This window comes from Larus michahellis, chromosome 14 (genome assembly GCF_964199755.1).
Source record: "Larus michahellis chromosome 14, bLarMic1.1, whole genome shotgun sequence".
NCBI classification, from domain to species: domain Eukaryota; kingdom Metazoa; phylum Chordata; class Aves; order Charadriiformes; family Laridae; genus Larus; species Larus michahellis.
Genome location: NC_133909.1, coordinates 6999370 through 7020842, shown reverse-complemented (window position 1 = coordinate 7020842; position 21473 = coordinate 6999370). Strand labels below are relative to the sequence as shown.

The 21473-nt window shown below is 49.4% G+C and overlaps 3 protein-coding genes across 7 annotated transcripts in view; 2 read left to right on the top strand and 1 right to left on the bottom strand.

Moving 5' to 3' along the window:
• Nucleotides 1-967, bottom strand: part of CASKIN2 (CASK interacting protein 2) — an 83041-nt gene extending 82074 nt beyond the window's left edge. The window contains exon 1 of the mRNA XM_074607948.1: nt 98-967. The gene's annotated coding sequence lies outside the window, so the exon portion shown is untranslated. The remainder of the gene's footprint in view (nt 1-97) is intronic.
• A 2048-nt stretch (nt 968-3015) lies between these two features.
• On the top strand, nt 3016-12681 carry TSEN54 (tRNA splicing endonuclease subunit 54). 2 transcript variants are annotated; one of them, XM_074607944.1, is made up of 11 exons: nt 3016-3085; nt 3217-3375; nt 4639-4702; nt 4847-4930; nt 6231-6329; nt 6629-6681; nt 7034-7132; nt 8173-8807; nt 9369-9429; nt 10147-10263; nt 11345-12681. In XM_074607944.1, the coding sequence occupies exons 1-11, from the start codon at nt 3057-3059 to the stop codon at nt 11493-11495; spliced, it is 1551 nt and encodes a 516-aa protein (XP_074464045.1). In that variant the 5' UTR covers nt 3016-3056; the 3' UTR covers nt 11496-12681. The 2 variants fall into 2 exon arrangements, with proteins under 2 accessions (XP_074464045.1, XP_074464046.1); XM_074607945.1 differs by lacking the exon at nt 6231-6329 and having other exon boundaries at nt 3025-3085.
• LLGL2 (LLGL scribble cell polarity complex component 2) overlaps nt 11508-21473 on the top strand; it is a 36310-nt gene continuing 26344 nt past the window's right edge. For 2 of the 4 annotated variants that reach the window (XM_074607939.1, XM_074607936.1), the window contains exon 1: nt 14242-14356. Coding sequence is in view for 1 of the 4 variants with exons in the window: in XM_074607941.1 (XP_074464042.1) it covers nt 11516-11518 (3 nt within the window). In the remaining 3 variants the exon portion in view is untranslated. Of the gene's footprint in view, nt 11519-14241; nt 14357-21473 lie in introns of those variants that run through there. The other 2 variants (XM_074607941.1, XM_074607942.1) reach the window with 2 other exon arrangements.

Here is a 21473-nt window from a genome sequence, read left to right as displayed (position 1 = left end):
TTTTCAATCCTGAGAGTCTTTTTACACTTTATCAACATTTTTTCCCATACCCAAGAGAAAAAAAAAGAAAAGAAAAAGGGTAAGTGACCACACTTACCTGCTCTGAGATCCCACAGTCCTGGTGCAGTCAGTGTTGTGTCTCTCCAGTCAAATCAAGCCCATTTCCCCTTGGGGTGAGGGCACGATCCCACAAGATAGCAAGGAGCTCCCATGGCCTCCACCATCAATGTCCTCCATAGCTGCTCAACAGCTGCACATGCCACCCAGGCAGTGAGAGATCGATCCTCCTCTGCTACCTGGTGTCACACACCCATACCCTTCCTCCCTGGTAGCCTCTGGGCTTGCAGTCCCGCATCTACCCTTATTTCAGCTCACAGAACTCCCTCGAGCAGACTATTCACTCACAAAGCCAAGTTTTGTCACCTCTCAGCTTGATAACTATTCTTTTAGCTCTAAGAGGAACACCTTGCAGCTGTCCACCTTCTCATAACGCTGCCACAAAGACTCACTCCAGAGAGTTCAGTCCCCATGAACTGCTTTTTAGGTTTCCTGCCATACACAGCTGCTCCACTGGAGATACAGAAAGATTGCACCCAGAGCAAAGGGAAAAAGACCCTAAACTTAAGAAAAAAAAACAACCTCAAAAACCCCACCACGAGCACTACAAACAGGATTTTAAGGCAGCTATGCAGAAACTTAATGTTAAAAATCCTAACTTAAACCCAGAAAAAAAACCAACCCACCTCACCCTCCATTTTTAAGCAGCAAAAAGAAAGTGCAGCCCCCCAGGACCACCCACATCCAGCTGATGAGACTTAGTACATTAGGGCTGATTAAGAGGCTTCAGCTGGGGAGAACAGCAAGTCCTACCAAGGACAAGGCTCTGCTGGTGCCCCTGTGAGGAACAGGACCCCCCCACACCCTGCCCCATGACAGCTAAAATCCCAGTATTGAAAAGAAACCTGAACAGAGATTAGTCTTGACATTTCTGGGTCTTGTAATCGCAGTGGGTGACAAAAGCAAATTCTGGATCAGAGCCTTTCCCAGAGCAATTTAAACACATCTATTTTGAGGAGAGACTGAGTTAAACAAAGGGGTGACAGGCCGTAAGTTGAAAGCCGCAGGATGTGGCATCCTGAGATTATGTTAATATCAGGCAGTTTGGGTAGCCTCCAAAATACATATTTTTCAGAAATCAGGGAGAAAAAGTTTGCTGCTGCATAGCCGGCTGCCCCTCATGCCGTCCACGAGTCCTCGTCCCACCATGTGCCTCAGAGAGGCACCGCTGACCAAAATCGCATGACCCCCTTGCAGGATGAAGGCTCAATTTAAAAGGAGGAAATTATCAGGCAGGAAGTGAAAATTAAACCATTCAGTGGAAAATGGAGGGGAATGGTTTTTGTATTCATTTGCCTATGCTGGCATCTTGTCAAAGGACTATTATTGGGAAAAAGAGGTGGGAACCAGGGACTCTGGTGGGGGGAAAACTGTATTTTTTCTACTTGAGACTCAGTGACTCCTGTGAGCTATCCCGCAGCAACAGGAGACTGGCTTGAGGTGAAACTTGAACTTTTGGTGTGTTTCCCTGTAAGGTCCATTCATGCCTCCCCAGGCAGCAAATCCAGCTGCATCAGCAGAGAATCAAGGTCGCAATGCGGGGAGGTTCCTCATTTTCCAGCCCCCTGCACACTCTGCACATCCTGATGGCACCGGCACCAGCACGCACCTGAGCGTGCACAGCACCAGCTGTGGGGGGCTGCGGGGGGCTCTGTGTGGAGACGATGGGGCTGCCACATGCCAGATGCAGCCACTTACAGATGGTTCTGGCTGGTTCCAGATGGCTCCGACAGCCCCACCACAGGGCACAGCTGAGCCCATCAGTGGTGCTGGTGGTGCCTTTGGGGAAATGTATTTAAGAAAGGGCAAAACCCTGCCACAAGTGGGAGAAGTGTGAGAAATGGTCTGGTGGGCTACACAGTCAGAGAGGAAGGATGGGAGGAAAGAAGAGGCAGTCCAGGTGTTGGAGCAGGTGTTGCCCCCAGAGGAGTCCCTACTGGAGCAGATATCTGCACTTGGGATTAATACAAAGCATAGCTAGGGGGTTAAGGGAGGTGATTCTGTCCCTCTACTCTGCTCTGGTGAGAGCCCACCTGCAGTGCTGCATGCAGCTCTGGAGCCCTCAGCACAGGAAAGCAATGGACCTGTTGGAGCAGGTCCAGAGAAGGCCATGAAGATGATCTGAGGGCTGGAGCCCCTCTGCTGTGAGGACAGGCTGAGGGAGTTGGGGGTGCTCAGTCTGGAGAAGAGAAGGCTATGGGGAGACCTTAGAGCTCCTTCCAGTCCCTAAAGGGGCTCCAGGAAAGATGGGGACAAATCTTTTAGCAGGGCTAGTTGCAATAGGACAAGGGGTAAAGGCTTTAGATTAAAAGAGGGAAGATTTAGACTAGATAAAAGGAAGAAATTTTTTACAATGAGGGTGGTGGAACACTGGAACAGGTTGCCCAGAGAGGTGGTAGATGCCCCATCCCTGGACACATTCAAGATCAGGTTGACGGGGCTCTGAGCAACCTGATCTAGTTGAAGATGTCACTGCTCATGGCAGGGTGGTTGGACTAGATGACCTTTAAAGGTCCCTTCCAACCCAAACTATCCTATGATTCTAATATTAATTGGCAAGAAATGAATTTTTGGCAAGCTGAGTCTGTTTTACCCATGATGGTAGCTGTGAGTGATCTCCCTGCCTTTCTCTCAAGCCACAAACTGTTTCACTGTACTTTCTCCCCAGTCCTGTTGAGGAGAGGGGGTGCGAGCGGCTGGGGGCGACTGGCAGCAGCCACGGTCAGCTCACCGCGACGGCCCGGGGACACAGCCCTGGCACGGACCCTGGTGCAAGGCCCGGTGCCCACCCCCGGAGCACACCCCAGTGCCAGCCGCGGGCCGGTCCCCGCCCCGCCGCTCGCAGCCCTCCGAGCCCCCAGGGGGCGCCCTAGCACCCGCCTGGCTCTGCCGGCGCTCGGGCCCGGCGGCGGAAGTAAACGGCTTCCCGCGACGCGCCCATGGAGCCCAGCGGGTCGCGCTGCCGGAGGTAAGGCTCGCCCGGGAAGGGAGGCAGCGCCGAGGCCCCGGCCCCGGGAGCTGCCCGCGGCACGGGGGAGTTGGCGCCGGCGGGTGTCGGGGCGGTCTCCTCTCACCCTGTTCACCCTCTGGCCCCCGCAGCGCGGCGGAGCTGGTGGCGGCCCGCGGCCGCAAGGCCCCTCAGGGTCCCCACGGCCAGAAGGACTTCATCCCCGACGGCTCGGCCGAGCAGGCAGAGAAGCTGCGCCGGTGCCGGGAGGAGCAGTGGCAGCTCCTCTCCGAGGAGCGTGTGGAGCGGCTGTAAGTGCCCGGGGCTGGGGGCGGCCCGGGGATTGCAGGGCTGTGCTAAGCCACCGAGCCCAGGGGTGTAAATTCCTTTCTCCCTGGGAGGGACGGTGCCGAGGGGTCAGTGAGCAGCTGCTGCCCGTTCAGGTGCTGTTATGAGTAGAACGGAGCAGGTAGGTGTCAGCACAGTAAGGCCCCTCACCCGTGCCCTCAGTTCACCCGCTCACAGCTCCCTGGTGGGAGCAGCAGTGGTGCAGCTCACCCCGGCTGTTCCAGCGGGAGCAGAGGCTCATACCGGCATTCCGGTGGCTTCCATGTGGGTGTTCAGAAAGTCCCTCAAAGGGCCCTTGTTTTCTCCCATGTGTGCATAGTCTCGTAGCCTTTGCAGATCACAGCGTGAGTTACACAGCCCCGTGTTGATGCTCATGTGTGGCCTTGGGCAAATTCAGCCGACTCTCGGTGTCCCTGGTTTATCAGTTTTGTTGGTTTCAGCAGCGCTATCAGTCTCTGGAGCTTATCATTTCTCGGGAGATTTTCACCCTCTACCTCTCAGCACACACTTTCCCTGTTTAGCCTGCTGTTTTGTGGTGACACTTTGCAGTGATCAGTAGCAGCAGAAGCTATTCACATAAAATCTCACTGCTGGGGACTTTAGAGAGAGAATGGTGACCTCCAGCAGACAGACATATCAGACAGGGTGGACCGTTATCTTCCACTGTTGTCACAGTTGGGCTTGTTCAAGTACACCCATAAATGCATGTCTGGGGCAGCAATGGAGACTCTCAGGATGGGAGGGCAACTGGGTAGGTTTAGGTTTCCTTTCAGATGGGGAAACTGAGGTGCTAGCTAAAGGTGTAGAGCAAGTCCATGGTGGACCCTACAAGTCTTAGCTTCTGCATCCTTGAGCCAGCTGTTAAAAATGCATGTTTGCATTCTTGCAAAGTTGCCCTCCACCATGTGGGGCTGGGATACAGCGATTTGAGAATCTTGGCAGCATCCAATATCATGGCCACACATCTCCAGCAGGCTGCTGTAACCTATGGACAGATGTCTGCAGTGCTGCTGCTGAAGACACTCTTAACTCGTTGTTGGTGATAAAATCTTCAGCTGGTACTGCTAGATCCAGAGGATTGATGTCTTTCTGAGGCCTTACCCTGTAAAAATGCCACCTGGAAGTTTGCTTGCCTTTTGGTACCTTCCTGGGCTTGCTGTCTTGCTACAATAGGAGTTCATAGTAGGACATGCTAGTAATAACCAACTAATCTTTAACCTTCTCAGGGGGAGTCTGGTGAAAGCTGAGTGGAAGCCAGGACAGGGCATCGTAGAGCTGCGGTCCCCTGCGGTGAGTCTGCTGCAGAGTGTACTCAGTGCCATCATCTCCTGCTGGCCGTTGCAGATTCCTTAATTTGCTTCTGGAAATGGGAGGGAGCCTGGTTGTCAGCAGGGAGCAGCCATAGCCCATCATGGATTTGTGCTTCTGTTCCAGGGGAAGTTCTGGCACACCATGGGGTTCACAGAGCGTGGCAAACAGTGCCTGCTGCCCGAGGAAGCTCTGTACCTGCTGGAGTGTGTAAGTAGGATACCCATGTGTGGGTGGGAGCATTGGGTCCTTCCTGAGTGATTGGAGGAACTGTAGCAGCTTTAGACTGAAGTCTGAAATCGCTTGACTTGTGTTGGTCACTGCTGCAGTGTGAGGAACTGCTAAACACCTGGTTCACAAGGAATTGTCTCTTTTAGCTTGTTTGCTGATGGAGCTGTTTGTCTCCAGGCCATGGGTTCATATGTTGTACTCCAAAGCAGCCTCTGTGTCACTGACAGCGTGTGTTAGTTGGATCAGTGGCCAGTTTTATGCAGCTGGTATCATGTTTAACCCACTCCTACGTCAAACATGACAGTAGAGACTAGGAGAGTTTTAGCTGATATGAATTTCTGTTAGTACAGCTAATAAGTCAGCTCTCTTATCAGAATGAGAGAAGCATGAAGAGCATGTTACAAAGTTTTCCATTGAGATCTCTGTCCACTTTCTTGCTTGGGGGTGATGAAATGCATTTATATATCAATTACTTCTTTACCGAAATCAATAGGTATGGGGACTTGAACTTCCACAGTCTAGGAAAACTACCTGTTCTGGGAATTTCTGGAAATGAGATCAAACCATTCTCTTCTGTTCCTTGCAGTAGTTAATTGGAATAAAAGATTTGATACTGAGAAATCCTTTTCCTCAGAGCTGGTGTACAGTTAATGAGGACATCTGAGACTGGTCAGTGTCTTCTCTGTCATGGGTTGACTTCCTCCCTTATCCAGCATATCTTAGATATTTTGCAGTAACAGGGTTCATAAGTTCATTAACACAGTTTTTCTGTGCTTCTCTAAGAAGCTGATAGCAATTAGTGAAACTCTGTCCAGCTCGGTAGGGCTGCATTTAGGCACTAAATCAGATCTTTCCTTGTGAAGGGTGTTGGCATGGGAGGCAGTTATGTAGCAGCCAGTGCTGTACATGCTTTACACTTAAGCAGAGATCTTTGGGATTGCTACTTGGCATCTCTTCCCAGTATATATGGCAGAAAGAAATTTAAATGTGGCACACGGGCGTGAGACCAGGTTGCTTTCAGTGCTCCTCTGCTTGCAGAAATGCCAGTTAGTGCTCAGTTGGATTTCTTTGCTGTAGAGAGGGAACTTCTTACCTGGCTGTGAAAACCAGGACATGGGGGAACTGGGCATGGCAGAAGGACTGTAAGTAATCCAGGTGGCACATGGGGAGCGTGGATATCATGTGAAGGAGGGTGCTGAGACCCGTGGGAAGAGACTGGTGTGAGTTTGCATAGATTTGTTCCCCGTGATTCTCTCAACACCAAGCTTTTGCCCTGCAGGGCTCTGTTCAGCTCTTCTACAGAGATCTGCCCTTGTCAATCCAGGAAGCCTACGAGATCCTGCTGTGCCAGGAGGCGATGAGCCTGCCACATTACCAGGTGTGTTGGGTGTGCTATTGCAGGGAGGAGGAAGCAGAGACTCAAGCCTCTGCCACATAACCTCTTCCAGTGGCTGAGAGCAGAGTAGGACAGTTAGGGAGGGGAGTCGTTCTCAGTTTTTCCCACTCGCCTTCTTCCAGATGATCAGTTCCTATTTCCCCAGCTTTGCTTTGGATCTTTACCCTGGTGTTTTCTCCTCTGCCAGTGCCAGACTGTGTTTACCCAGTTGTAGCAGAACTGAAGTAAATTGTTTGATTTTAGGGTAGTCATTTAACCCTCTTGCTTTCCTTTGCCCTAAGGTGTTCAGCCACTTGAAGCAACTGGGTTATATTGTACTGAGATTCGACCCCAGGTAACCAGCTTTTTCTTTCCACGCTGCTTTCTCCTTTCTGAAGACCCTGAGCAGCTCTGTGCCTAATGCATGGCCCCAATGGAACGGCAGAGAAGAGGACTTTGACCCTGCATTCCGTTTCTTGGGAGGATTAAAGGCTAAAAGTGGCACTCTACCCTTCCTTGCTCCTCCCTCTTGAGGAGGTGATTGGGAACATGAAATGGGGCATGAACTGAGGACCATCCTGGTCCTGCTTGTGGATTTTCTGTGCCTGGAAGAAAAGCTTTTGTTGCTGTGTTCTGGGGGCTGAGCAGAATGGTAGTTTCACTGCCTCGCCCTGCTGTCAGCCTCTGGTGTTGGTGTCTCCTTACAGCACTGTCCTGTCTCCCTACGAGAGGCAACTAAACCTGGAAAGTCACTGCCAGAGCTCTGGGAAACACCATCGCAAAAGAAGGAGGAGTTCCAGCCCCCGGTAAGGATGTGGCCCAACACATTCTTCCATCTTCTCCCAGGCTCTGCAGCTTGGGAACAACATCCTCAGCCCTTTGTGCTGTGGGTGACCTCTCTGGCACAGCTGCTCTGGGCTGCCCCTAAGCGGTGCAGTGCTTTTCCTGAACTCTTTGCAGTATGCCCTATTGTCACATCTGTACTTAATGCAAGGATAATAGAGGCAAACTCCCCTGAGCCTCCCAACTGCAGCGGTGAGATGCCAAAATAAGAAGGGTAGAGAGGTCAGCGCGGAAGAAACCCGTGGCAGATGTCTCCTTTTGCTCTTTTTTAGAGGGGGCGCAGACAGCACAGCGCATATCTTATATTTATCCATCCTGTGCTAGGACTGTACAGCAGAGAGCATAGTTGGGTCCTGGTCCTTGCACGTGGCTTCTAGACATTGCCAAGATGCAAACAGAAGCTGACATAATTAGTAATTTTGTTAATAATTATGATAGCTTCCAGTAGGTGGCGTCATCCTTTAAGAAACAGGGAGGACAAGACTGGTCTGCAAGTCCTTTCTGGTTAACAAGTAAATCAGTGCATGAGGAGTTACGAAATTTTAGGAACTGGGAGATAAAACCGATAATTTAAGAATTGCCCCATCTTCTCTGGGACCAGGGACTGAATCTCATACCAGTAAGAGGTGCTGGCAGGAAGGTTTCTGCCAGCACCAGGGAATGCAGGTCTATACAAATCAAGGCTGGGATTCTCCTGGGCATTGAAGTCAAACCTCATGCAGGACTGCTGAGAAGTTTATTCTGCCTTTGGCATTCACTGCTTGGTTTTGGCCTGCTTTTCTCCCTTCTCGTTTTGTCACACAAGCAAATGCCCTCCTTCCAGCCAACAGGTTGTTGTCAAGGGTTTGCAGACCTGTCTGGGGCTTCCTGCCACCTTTGCCGTCCTTCCTTCAGGTGTGTCAGACTGCATTATTCTTGTTAGGAGGGAGAAGGCATGCTTCAAAGGGAATAAAGTTCCACCACACACTCTCCCTGTCTTTTATGCTGTTTCTTCTGTCTTTAGGTCGCATGAGAAGAAACACAAGGTATCCGACGACCTTCCAGAAGCGGAAGAGACCTCCAAAAAAGCTGAAGATGACTGTCAAGACTCCAGCTGCCTTCCCATGGATGAAAAGCACTTGTCAGAGCAACCAAAGGAATCAGATGCTGGCAGTGGAAAGGGAGAGTCAAACCCAGTTCCCCTTGATACAGGACAAAAGGACTCCCTGAGCCCCTCCTGGAGCTGGGCTGGAGACCACGAGGAGAGCAGCACTGGCACCCATGCACCCCGCTGGGATTTTAGCACCATCATCTTGCCAAACATGGCCCCAGACCAGCTGTGCACACATCTGCCCACACCTGACAATGGGCTCCTGCCAGAGAATGTGCCGGGGAGGGAGGTTAATGCAGCATACTGGTGCGCACGCATCAATCAGAAACAGGAGAAGCTGTCACGGAAAGAAAGGGAGCAGCGAGAGAGGGAGAGCAGGTACAAGACCAGTGTCAATGCTGACCGGGAGGTGAGGCGCTGCTCTAACTGGCAGGAGTACAAAGCCCTTCTGGCGCAGAGGAGCCGGCAGAGGGTTTGGAGACGACCACCGCATCTCTGGGACCAAGCTGTCACACCGCTTTTGCGGCCAGATGAAGCTACCTCACAAGGTAGTGGCTCTGGGAATATGACTGAGACCCCCTTCTCCCCCCTCCCCAGTTCTGTGAAACATTGCCTGGTATGCAACAGCAAAAGGGATGACATGGAGAAATTGAACATCAGTTAAGGAGACAGTACCTTGAGAAGGAGAATCTTACTAGAAGGCCTAGGCAAAGCAGGCACAGAGGAACCCACCCACAGATGTGGGGAGAGAGAAGAAAGCTTGTCCTCTGCCTTTCCATTTCTTTCTATAGCCCACTCAAGTGCCAGGATAAACAGGGCCTTGGGAGGTCTTCTAATCCATTCCCTATGTCCTACTGTATTCCAGTCCTTCCTGCTAGGCTGTTAGGCATGGGAAATCAGGGCCAGCAAGATGCAAAGCAGTTGCAGGGTGTTCTGGGCTGTGCGCTGGGAGGAGATGAGGAAGTTGAGGTCTTTGAAGTAGCCAGTAGTGACTGTGGTGCTGCCAGCCATTGTTGGAGGAGGAAGGCTCGTGGGTGGTGTTGGAGTGCTTGGAGTGCCCTGGGAGAGAAATAGCTGGTCTGATCCTTTCCTGTTTCTTCTCCCTCCAGCTGCGCTCCTCCAGCAGATCAGCGTGCTGCAGCCCTCCCACATCCTGGATGGAGCCTCCCGGTTAGTATCCAGCCAGCCAGCTCATAGCTGTTAGGGAGTGGGGGTGTCTTGTGACTGTCCCTGCTTGTGAGGTCTGTGACATGCTCGCAGTAGCAGTTTGGGAGCTGCCGGGCATCCAGGGTGCTGAGAGAATCCAGCACTCTGCTCCATGACCCCATTGCATCTGTAGTGAGGGGCTGAAGTACCAGGTCGTGCAGCAACAGAGCTAGGGCATTCCAGGCCAATTAAAACATTGGGGTTGCTCTCTTTTCCTGCTCTCGCCTCTCTGCGCTCCAGCCAGGTAATCTCCCCCAGAGGTCTGGTTGGGTTTCACCTATGCCTCATCCCTGGAGTGTGCTCCCATCCCCGCTGCAGTGATTGGCTCTGGAACTTCTGGTTCTGCTCCTGCCTCAAAGAATTTGTGTGGTGTTTGTGTGGAGTCCCTGTAGGGCAGAGCAGTCTCTTGCTTCTGTATCTGTTAGTGGTGCTTCTTGCAAGAGGTCCCTAGAGAAGGGAGTGTGGCAAATGTGGGGCAGGAGCTTGCTCTGGTCTAACTACAGGAAAGATCTGTAAAGTAATTCGAACAGTTGCAGGGTCAGTCCTTTGAGGAGTGAAGCCTTTTCAAAGGGCTGAAACTAGCCAGGCTTCAAGAGTTTTTGCTCCCTCTTTCCTCTGCTATATCTATACCCTACAAGGTTTCATTCCCGTACGTTGGTGGATGTGTTCTCTCTTCTGTAGGCTACAGGAGGACCCAGAGAACATGAAGATAGACTTCAATGTGTATCAAGCAGATGCTGTGGCCAAGTTTAAGAAGACAAACCCTGGGAAGCCATATGTCAGGATGTGTGTTCGGAGGTATCCATGGGTCTTAATGCTGTGTTCTGAAACATAGCAGTTATTGTTGCGGAAATGAAGACCTAATGATCTGTAAATGACCCGGGATCTTGTGAGCTTTACAGATCACCAGAGTGCCTCCCTTGAGGGTGATCCTGCCCAGAATTTTTTTTTTTTCCTTTCAGTTCCTCCTTTGTTGGAGGCTGTGGGCTCTTGCACTCAGCCCACACTGTTTGGTCATCTGGTTGCTGCTCATGTCTGAGTGTTACTGGAGTGAGGAATAAGAAGCCACGGCTGTATTTATGCAATGCTTTTGAAACTCAGGTAGAGCTCAGTTTTGCAGGGAGCCAAATGGTACCTGAATCCTTAGCCAGTGCGGATCCCTCTGGATTTATGGAAAGGTGTACGTCCCCAGAGCTTGCTACAGGCTCAGGGCCATGGGCTTAGTATTTTGATCTTTGTCAAATGTAACTTTAAGATCAGTACGAACAGAGGATAGGTGTTCCCTTTCTTGCTGGATCCAGAATCTGATACTTAAACTCCATAGTCAGATACAAAGTTCAGCCTCTGCCTTTTCTAAGTGTGTTATATACTAAAACTGTCCCTCCTCCACTCTGCAGCTGTAGTAGCCAGAGCAAGGAAGGCAGTGATGCAGTTTTACAAAAGTCTGTCATGAGCAAGTAGGGTGATCCTTGCCTTGCTTTATAAATATTTTAATTTACGTGCAAACAGACTCTTCAGAATTAAAAGGAGGGAAAAGCAGGTCAGATGTTGATCCTGGCAACCTAAAGATCTTCCTAGCACAAAGGTATGAAGATTGCACTGGATTGGCAATTTGCCAATAGCCCTGTGAGCTGCATCTAATAGGCCCAGCGTGGAGCAGTGTGCAGTTGCCCTTGTTTTTGGCAAAGGATTTGGCAGTTCCCAGTTCCCGGCATGCAGTGTACTCTCTCGGGGCTGGCAGCCTGTGCTTTGACTGAAAGGGGTGGGAAGGGTCACTATCAACTCCTAAATCCAAAGTGAGCTGTTGTGATCACTGGCCAGGACAGCTTTGTGTCTGTATTCTTGCTTTGAGAACAACAGGATATTTTTCTCTCTACAGCTTTGATGAGCAGATTCCATCCCTTCGGGCTTTGAAGCAGGTTACGTATCAGAGTGGGGATGTCCCAGTGGTCTTCGCACTGGTGGATCATGGAGAAATTGCCTTTTATTCGCTAAAGGAATTCAAGCTGCCAGTTGATGTTAATCACTGAACTTGCTGTCACTTGCAGAAATGGTATGGGATGAAGGGAAGAGCTTTACTCAGGATTTGTTTTCTTGATTAATGAAATATTACAGAAATAGAGCCTGTGATAACTGGAACCTTGGGTAGTTGACCACTTTATTTGCTGTTACAGACTTCACTCAACCAGATGGCTCATGCATAATAGCAAAAGTAGCAGCAAACAAGTATGCATCGCTTAGCTGGGCATTCCTGGACTGGAATTCGTGCTGCTTTGTTCTTAAAGCCACTGGTTCTCCAGCTTTCTGATCTTGTGGACTGCTAGTCTGCCTTTTCTGTGTCATCTTTGGCTGACATGTGGACCATTAGAAAACAGTTTGCTGATGATCCTCTTGTCACATGTTAAGAACCACTGTGCTACACCAGTCGAATGGTTGGAGAGTCATTGAGGTCGGTCAGGGACAGAATAAGCTGATCAGATCAGTGGTGGTGTCCTGAGCCTCTGTCATTCAGCTATGCCAACAGCAGTCAGATCAGATTCTGATCTGAAAAAGGCACAGCCATAAAACTCAGCCACCTGGGGTAAAGTTTCCCAGCACTTGAGAGCAGGAAACTGTGCCTTGAACACAATTTCATCAGCCGGAGGTCACAGAAAGCCCCAGAGCATTGTAGATGGCACTCCAGCATCATGTAGTGGCTGTACTGAGATGCGTTTTGGCGATGCAGCATTGTGCCATATTAAAGTTTGGCCATCGATATCAGCACATTGTAACTGATGTTCTCACCAGGGCTATACGGCAGACCCCTCTGTTTCAGCCTGACATCCTCTTTCCTGGCTATGGATCCTTGTCTTGTCTTTTGCAAGTGAGAGATCCCCGAGTAAAGAAAGAAGCTATAAACTCCTCATGAGCCTTCCAGTCCTATGGCTGTTGTGCTCCAAACCGTGGACATCATTGCTTTCCAGGCCCTACTGTGGAAGCTTTCCACCAGGATATCCAGGTACCAAATTGGCTTTAGCCTTTATGCAAAGGTGCCAGTGACAGGTGCCAGAAAGTCTGCTCAGTCGATAGAAGCGTGCTGAGCATGGCTGTGTTTGGTATTGAGGTACTTCAGAACTGTAAGAGCAACTGGTTTAGATGCATTTTATTTGATTTTTTTTTTTCAGTTCCTTTTGGAGATGGGGAGAAGGCTAAGCAATAAAAAAGCCTTTTCCAACAGCGTGAGGTCCTCTGTGGTTCTTAATTCCTGCAGAAATGTTAATAAGTTATGCAGAGGGAGACACTCTTGGGGAGGCTACTGGGACCCCAGTTAGCACCAGCTGGTGAATGCTTGCTCATGGTCATACAACCCTGTGGCTGCGTAATCGCGCTCCGATGCCCATCTGTGTTTGGATACAGCTGCTGCCCTGTTCCCTGGGAGGACAGTGTGACTCAGAGCCCGGAGGAGTCCCTAGGTCCACGTGCAGTTCCTGTCGGCACACGATGCCGACAGTTTGCCATCTTCCTCCTGCGTGGTCAGAGGTATCATAGCCCAAGGTGGCAAGGGATCTGCTGCAAGTACTGTGCCTGGTCCTGTTTCATGCACACACCCCTCTTATCAGATGCTGGAAGTCAGCAGGGCTCTGCCGAGATGAGGGTCTGAGAGCTCCTCCCACACGCCTCCCCCTTCCTCTTCCTCCTCTGAGCAGTGCTTTTGCTCTAATAGTCCTCTTCAAACGCTCGGGTTGTTGGTAGTTCCAGTCAGTGCCCTCAGCATTCTCCCAGACTGTTTTGCAGATTAAATGCAGTGGGAAGAGAGTTTCTAAGAACAGGCGCAGCCAGAAGAGCTCCAGTCTGACCCACAAGGCTCACATTTGTCCTGGAATTAGGTCAAACTCACTCCTGTTGATTTCAATCAGTCTCATCTGCTTATGCCAAGGTGGAATTGTATCAATGAACTCTACAAGAGCCACCCAGTGAGTTTCGCTGGAGCGGAGACTCCCTGATTCAGCACAAAACAATTACAATTTAATAACAACTGCAGGGAGGATTGAGAAACTGTGGCTGCCTTGCTCAGCACCACAACATCTGACGGTGCCTTTACCAGGATGGGATTATGATGCAGACTGATACCACTGCTTCATTTTGGCCTGTGATGCAGATTGGCTGGATGTTGCAAGAGGAGGATAGAAATTAATATTTTAATTGAAAAACATCACTTTTGTAAGCTTGACTGAAATGTTGACTGTTACTGGCCTCTTGTCAGAGGTAATGTCAAGCTTTTGCATGGGTGCAGAGAGGTTGACTGTCATTGCACTCCACATAACTACTGATTCCTTGCCCAGCTGTTGTTCCCTGCAGCAGGACCGAGCTGTCTGCAGCGGCAGTTGCGTGGCTCTTTTCAACGAAGGCTTCAACTTTCTGTTAAGCCTTTCCATCTCTTTCGCAGGAAGGTGCCAAGTCCCTATCCCTGGCAGAGCGGGAGGAGGGGCCCTGACACGGCACGGGAGCCGGCTCTCCCGCCCCGCCACTCCCGGCTCCGGCCGGTGCTCGGTGCCCGGGTCCCCGGGGCCGCGGCGTGCCTTCCCGGAGCCAGGCAGCGCGCCCGCCCACATGGCGGCGACCGCTTTCTGATTGGCTCCGAGCGAGCGGTCTGCTGAATTATTCATAACTATGCCGGAGGAAAAGGAGGAGAGGCCACGGCTAGCCTTAATTTGCATACGAGCCCCCACCCCAGAACGGCCGTTTGCATAGGCGGGGCCCGCCCCCGAAGGGGCGGTCCTATCTGGGGCTCCGCCCCGCCGCACCCCACCCGGAGGTGCCCGGGGAGAGAGGACGCCGCCGCCGCGCAGGCGAGGGGGGAGCGGGCGCGGAGCGGAGCGAGGCCGGGGCGGCCCGGCTCCAGGCCCCGCAGGTGAGCGCGGCTTGCTGGGGCTCTGTGGGGGAAGGGGTGCAGGACAGGGGGTGGCCCAGCGGGGTAGGCTCCGGGGAGGGCGGCGGTCCTCACGGGGGGTCCGGCCAGCGCGGCCCCGGGCAGGGCTCGCTGCTGCCGGTCGGGGGCGGCACCCGCCCCTGCCCGCCCCTTCGGGGTTTTGTGGCGCCCTGCAGGCTTGTTTCCGGAACCCCTCCGGCGGGGCTGGCAGGTGCTCGCCGGCCCATGGTGGCGGGGGTGGGGGGCTGTCCACTTCACCGGGTGCCCGGGCCTTCCGCGCTGTCCCGCTCCAGCGAGCCCGGCTGCCGGCCCCGGCCCGGCCGCGCTGTGGCTGCCCACACCTGAAGTCCCCCGTGCCCCAGCGCTTCCTGGGACACCGGCCTTGGCCCGCCCGGAAAACTTCCAAGATTTCCTGGTGGAGGTCGCGGCGGTGGCCCCTGCTCCATAACTTCCTGCTTTCGCCCTCGGCTCCCGAGGCGCCGGGCACGGCCCGGTACCAGTAATGGGAGCTCCTGCAAGAGCGGTGGCCGCCCGGGAGTGTCCCTTCGCCCTGCTGCTGCCGCCTCCTGCCGTGGGAGATGTCCCTGCCTGCAACCTGGCCTTGTGGGTCTCCATCTGCTGCAACTGGCTCGAAGCAGATGTGATTAATAGGAATTGCAATGTCTCCTTTGGGACTCTGTTAGCATTTTCTTTTCTCCTTTATTTTTCCTTCAGATCCCTGCCCGTATTAAATGTATTGTGTTACTGTTTGGGTTTTTTTCCTCCCCGAAGTTTTAAGAGCTTGATGGGTGAGGGAGCATGTTACTTCTAACAAACAGGGAGCAGGTGGAACATGAAGGTGAAACAAGTTGATTAGCCTTTGTCTCAGGTTGCCCTGCAGTTGTGGCATGGGAACAAGCTGGTTACTGACATCTGTCTTGGAGGTGCGGCTTAACCTTGGCTTTGGAGAAAGGTTTGTGTCTTTATATTTAGTGTTGTTAATGGTGTAGAGCGGTTGAAGTAGACTTCTGGGTCTGTGTTTCTGCAGTGTAGTGGCACAAGGCTTTACGGATAGCGACAAGCTAGGAGGACAGCCTCAGTGAGATAATAAAAGTAAAAGTTGTCCGTTGTAATGTGTTCCTTGGTGGGGAATGCTGCTCTTTGTAGTCATCTGAGAGCACTTCAGTCAACTGGAATATCTTGCTTTACCAAGTCCCACGTGAAGCTGAATGCCCAAAGCAGCTGCCTGGTGATTTTGGCTTTGATTCGGGAAGCTGGTGCTTCTGGCAAGTGGAATGCAAAGCGGTGGTACATCCCAAGGCTTCTCCGTGCATCTTGGCACGTTCCCTGTAAAGACAGCATTGCCCACGGAGGGGACAAGGATGATCTGTGCAAGTAGTGAGCAATCCCTAATCCTGCTCGGTGCTGCTTGAGCGAGGGGCTCCGTTTAGTTTATGGTACTGAAAAGGGAGAAGAGTTTTCAAATGCCTTCATAGGATGGTGCTGAGGAACATCTTTTATTTGGTTTTGAACAAATTGCATCTGCTGTAACTACTGACTGAAGAAAATTATTGAAGGACTTAAACCAGTTGAGAGTCCTATATCTTCTAGTGGCTTTTTGATACAGTAATGTGATTATTACTGGGAATTGCTTATGGAAAAGGTGTGGGTTTTTTCTTGGCTGACATGGAGGCTTGAGAGACGTCAAAGAGTAAGAAGTTTTCAACATATATAATGTAACGCAGTTCACACATGGCAATAAAATTATGTGATACTGCTAGTAGCTTGGGACTGGTAGCAGCTAAAGGTTTGATTTCTGTGCATGAATTCTATGGAAACTCCAATTCTTGCCTAAAAGTTTCTTCTAGTTAGATCTCTTTGTCTTGCTTTAAGAAGCAAATGCTTTTGTGGTTTACTCCATTGACCCACTATGTTTGGTGTAAAATGCTGTTCCAAAGTGACAAGCCACCCTTCCATTTGAATCATGCTTCTTCGTAGAAGTGTACAAAGAGTTTTGCATCATGTGCAATAATGTTGTTCAGTGCAAAGACTTTGTTCTGCTGTAGCGTTTTGAAACTTTGTGTTGTCATGCTCCCATGACAAGGAGAACACAATAGGAGTCATAATGACACAAAAGGTTTGCACAATTAGTAAATTCATTGCAAGTGGGCGGTCTGTGGTAACTCCAAGTGCAAAGCTGTGAAAGTACATGAACTTGCCTGATTTATATGATTGATTCTCAATTATTTTTCAAGAGTTCTTGGGGGATCTATCTCCGATCTTTTATTTAATATTTTCTGTGTTTTGGGAGGGTGGCCACCTGCATGTAGTGTTGGCACAGTCTGTTCAGTTGTTCATTTAACTGTCTGTCTCTTCAGGTTCACAAAAATAAATGCTTTTTACAGGAGGATCTTTTAGTTTACCTCTCTGCTAGTGCCTGACTACTGTATCCACGGAGCATCTGAATGCCCTCCAGTTTATAAAACTGAGTGCTGGGGGGCTAGCAGTTGATTGACAGTTGTGTTGTGTAAGGGAGATCTCTGCATGGTCTCATTAAACTATGAGATTAATGTTGTTAGAGCATCTTCCCGGTGAAGCCTTATCCTGGGAAAAGGGGGTGGTATCTTCCACTTCCAAGCTTTCCTTTTACTACAGCTGTTCCTTCCCTTGCTGTAGCTGCTCTGTGTGGCTTGTGCTTTCTTCTTGAGTATCTGTCTTTGATAATGTGTTACAGCTGAGCATGATTGTAGAGATGAACTTTATAGTGACTGCCCAGGCTCAGAAACAACCCAACTAGGGGTTGTTTCATTGATTTCAAGCTAGAAGTGTTCTTAAGCTGCTAACTTCACAGTGAGTCATGTCTGATGACTCCTGTAATCGATAAACTTGATAAGACTAGTATTTAAATGATGCTTTGATTATTTTTGTTGTGAGATCGTTGGTGCTAAGGAATAGCTTTTTCCTGTGCATTTGATCTGGCCTCTGTTGTGTTGCTGCTGACTCTGTTGGTAACAGGAACAAAGCAAACTTCTGGGCGCAGGAGGAAACCTAGTTCAGACAAGGCCATGGCGGTGACTGTTTGTTATAGAAGCACTGACTGCTTGTAGTTCAAACAAAGCTTGTTGATAAGGCCTCTTTTATTTTAGCAGAGTTGATAAAGTATTATCAGATGCATAGGTAGAAGTTCTGCCTTTAAGGACCTGTAAGCAGGAAGGGGTGATGCAGAAGGAATGAAAAGGAGACCCAAAGCAAGGCGAGATTTAAAAGTTCTTGAGATTCTTGATGGCATTTTGGAAAGAAAGCTGTTGGATCGTATCCCAATTGAAAACCTGTTCAAGTTGAGTAAAGGTTGCCTAGGAAGCACACAGATGGTACATTGCAACTCTCCTACATGAGCAAAATAAACTCATTATGGGTATGTTTTTGTTGTGGGGTTAACTTGGGACCATATCCACACTTAATACTGGCTATGTAGTAAAAACTTCTGACCTGGGCTTCCTCCTCTTGTAAGAGTGGATTAACTTGTGTGATTGGGACTTAACAACATTGGCTGTCTTATACTTTTGACTGGAAATTCCACTATCTTGGGAGGACATAAGCAAAAATTGCAACAAATTTCTACAAAGGATAATTCCCCTGCAGCCCATGCCTAGTTAGTGGAGAAAATCCAGAGTTAATGGAAAAAATCATCAATCTGTACATGGGCATCAAGATACATTGCTATGTGCAAAGGCAAAATGTGGAGTTCTGATAGGATTGCTAACACACAGCAGTGAGGAACAAAATGCTTCTCCTAGGAAGAAGCATTTGACCTTCTGTTGAATATGTATCTGTCGTGAGACAGACGTGTACTTGCCATAAATCTCAACATCTAAAATGAACTGAGCTGAGCAATGAATCCAGAATGAAATCTGGTTTTGATGTTAGCTGCTTCTTAGTCTGTGATTGGTAACAGGATCATCTTGCGATTCATGCTTTCATTGGCGTTCCGTATGAATAGTGAAGAGCTTTTGTTTTGTGGCTGGATCTAATCATATTTAGCTAAGCATTCAGCTAACGAAGTGGCAGGAGCTCGATGTATGGAGCACTCTGAGCTTTGCTGTCAGGTGTCCGTGTACTGAATATGAGCCACTGGGATTGACTCAGCTTTGGGCTATTGTTGCCTATAAACAGCTGACCTCAATGCAGAGAATGTTGCACATAGTTTCTGGTAAGAGGCTCATCTTTGAAAACCTAAAGAATTGTTTCCCTGGAAAATGAGAACATTAGATACATGCAAACCTGGCATGGCTTCAGAGGCTACTGGAGAATTCCTCTCTGGCTACTGGTAGCCACAACTGTTACCATATGGTTGTAAATGCTGACTGGCAGATAAGTGCAGAGCACATGGGACTGGAGTTTTATGTAAGACACCAAAGGTGTGTGGGAGAGAGACTGGTCTGCTAATATGTAAATGTGCATCTGGAAGATAAGATTATACAGATTATGGAATCTTTTTGTTTTTCTAACATTTGAAAAGGCACTTGCTTATTGTACTAAAAAGAAAATTCTTCTCATTGACAAGAGCCTTGTACACTTGTAAGAATAATTCGCTTGGATAATCTGTGCTACAGTGGATGCCATTCTCTTCTCTGTTCCTCCTTTGCCTTTCCTCAAAACTGCTTTTCCTCTCATCTCTTCCCATGCTGTGACACTCAGGAATTCTTTTGTCAGGCTTGAAACACTGATACAAGTCAATGAGAGATGACTTTTGTAGCATGCCTTCTGATCGTAATGGACACAGCTTGCCAGGATGACGTTTCTTCAAGTGAGTTTCTGCTTGATTTTGAACTACTGTGCTCCTTAGCCAGTTGAGCAAGTTGTTGTGGGCTGGAGTGTGAATTCTAGATCTCTTGCATAAGCAGGTTAAAACAGCACGCTTCTAGAGGCAATTAATATTTCAAGATAAAACGTTCTAGCAGGGTGTTAAATATAAAGTTGTGACACTCTCAAATCGAGCCCACTCTTCTCCTTGTTTTGCTCGTAACCGTGAGTTTCTCTCTGCTGTCACAGCTGAGGTCTCTCTTCTAAAGTGGAGAGGGTAATTAGCAGAGTTTCTCTGTGGGTTTGCCTAGTTTAACAGGTCCAGGATATTGATTGACAGCTGGAAAGGGTGTGTCTCTGGCACTTTCCTTTCCTTGTCTGGCTAAGGGCAAACTGGGTGTTATACATGGGTGTGATATGCTCTCCTTGCATAGCACAGCAGCTTCTCACTGCTCTAAAGCTTTTGCTAACTTAGAGTAAATATAGCCTTGTGTACATATGTCTCTCTCAGAAATGTCTGGTGCAAGAAGACTTATGATCTGATACAATTTTTGAAATTTCAGTTGAGGTACCTAAATCATTATAGAAGGATATACTTTCCAAGTATATCCTCTTGTATATATATTCCACTTCTATTCTTCCTCTCTTTTTTTTGGGGTCCCCTGCTATACATGTTTCTGTGCATATTCTTCACCCCTGCATGTGCTGATGGCATGGTTCATGAACACAGTTGCCCGTAGCTGCCTGCTCAGAGCTGCTTTTCTCCGTAGTGAGTGGAGATGCTAGTGATTCTAGGTGGGGACTAAGTGACTCAGGCTCTTGGTGCTGATGTGATCTTCTGGTCCTGTGAACCAGGACTGCATTGCAGTCCTCTTAGTGAACTCTGGACAGTACTGCGTAGGTGGCTGGAGATTTTGGGGTGTGAGCAGGAAAGGTAAAAGGGGAGTAGTGCACCAAAGGGGTACAAGTTCTAGCTCAGGCAGTTTCTAAAGGGACTTCTCAAAATATGGCAATGGAGTATCCTGTTTATAATGCCATTTCCCTTTTTTGGTCCTCCACAGCTGGTAAGGCTTTGCTAGAAACTGTTTGAAAAACAGTTCAAGCTCCTCAGGAATGGCTGGCTGATTTAGTCATTAACCAAAGACCATTGTTATTGGCAGGGGCACATGGATAGCCACTTTGTTTGCCAGCTCTGCTACCCCTGTCTATACAGACAGGCTGTGAAAGCTCTCTTCCCTCAATCACCCTCCAGGCCCATAGTTTGAACAAGGGCCCAAGGCCCTCTGTTCACTTGACAGTCCCTTTGGCGCTCCTGGTCCCTCTCTGGGAAAAACACTAGCCCCTCTCCCCCTGCTCCCCACCTTGTGGTACGTGTGTATGTACCTCTTCTGATGATGGGTTACTATGCAATTTCTATACTGATTCTTCATTGCATCTTAGAAGTTCTGGCTGCCACTGTGCGTGTGTTGTGTAGAGTAGCTGGTAAATTGCTATAATTTCCTGTCCAACAAATGAAAATAAAATACTGACTGGAGTGTCCAGCAGCTGCTTCATGAACAACTGAGCTTTCTGTACACTGGAAACTGGAGCTTGTGAATGGCCCGGGCAGGCAGGAGCCTTTATCCCAAGGCAAGTTGTCAGGATGCAATTCAAACCTTTGCTCTTGAGTTGGCAGAGTTTTACTTGTCACTTAGCACCTCTGTGGGGGGGGAGATGGGACAAAGAATCTCTTGAGCTGTACAGAATATGAGGCTGTAGCCTGGTATCCCCAGTGTGATCGCTAGGTTGCAAGTCAGGTCTAATTTGTCCTGCTTGGATCCCCCTGGTGCTGTGAGAGACAAGGCAGTGAAGTATACTGAAAAACTTGCGCTTCTAGCTGCACATTGAACTGCAGGTGCGAAATTTCCTTTCCCTACCCCCACCTTAAGCAGGGAGTTAGGCTTGATATTTTACAAAAGCAAGTTAATAATTAATGCAGCTACCCTGCAGGCAGCACAGCGCCCTTTCTGCCGTACCCATGGAGTGAGCTGAAAATGTGATTCTTTCTCATTTTAGCTCAATAGCTGGAGGGTTACCTGGGGTGAAAACTGATACTAGTCAATAACGCCTGTGAGCCTGGGAGTTAGCCTTTAGATTGGGTTTGTCTAAATGTTTATGCAAATGCTGCAGTTTTGCTTGCCTCCTCTTTGGAGAAGGTCAACTGAAGTGATCGCAGAACGGCCAAGTGTAAAAACTCTTCTAAAATGCTCTTGGCTTATCTATACTGGTTTGCTCTAGCACTGTGAAATGGTATTGTATGAGTCCTGCACCAGAGATG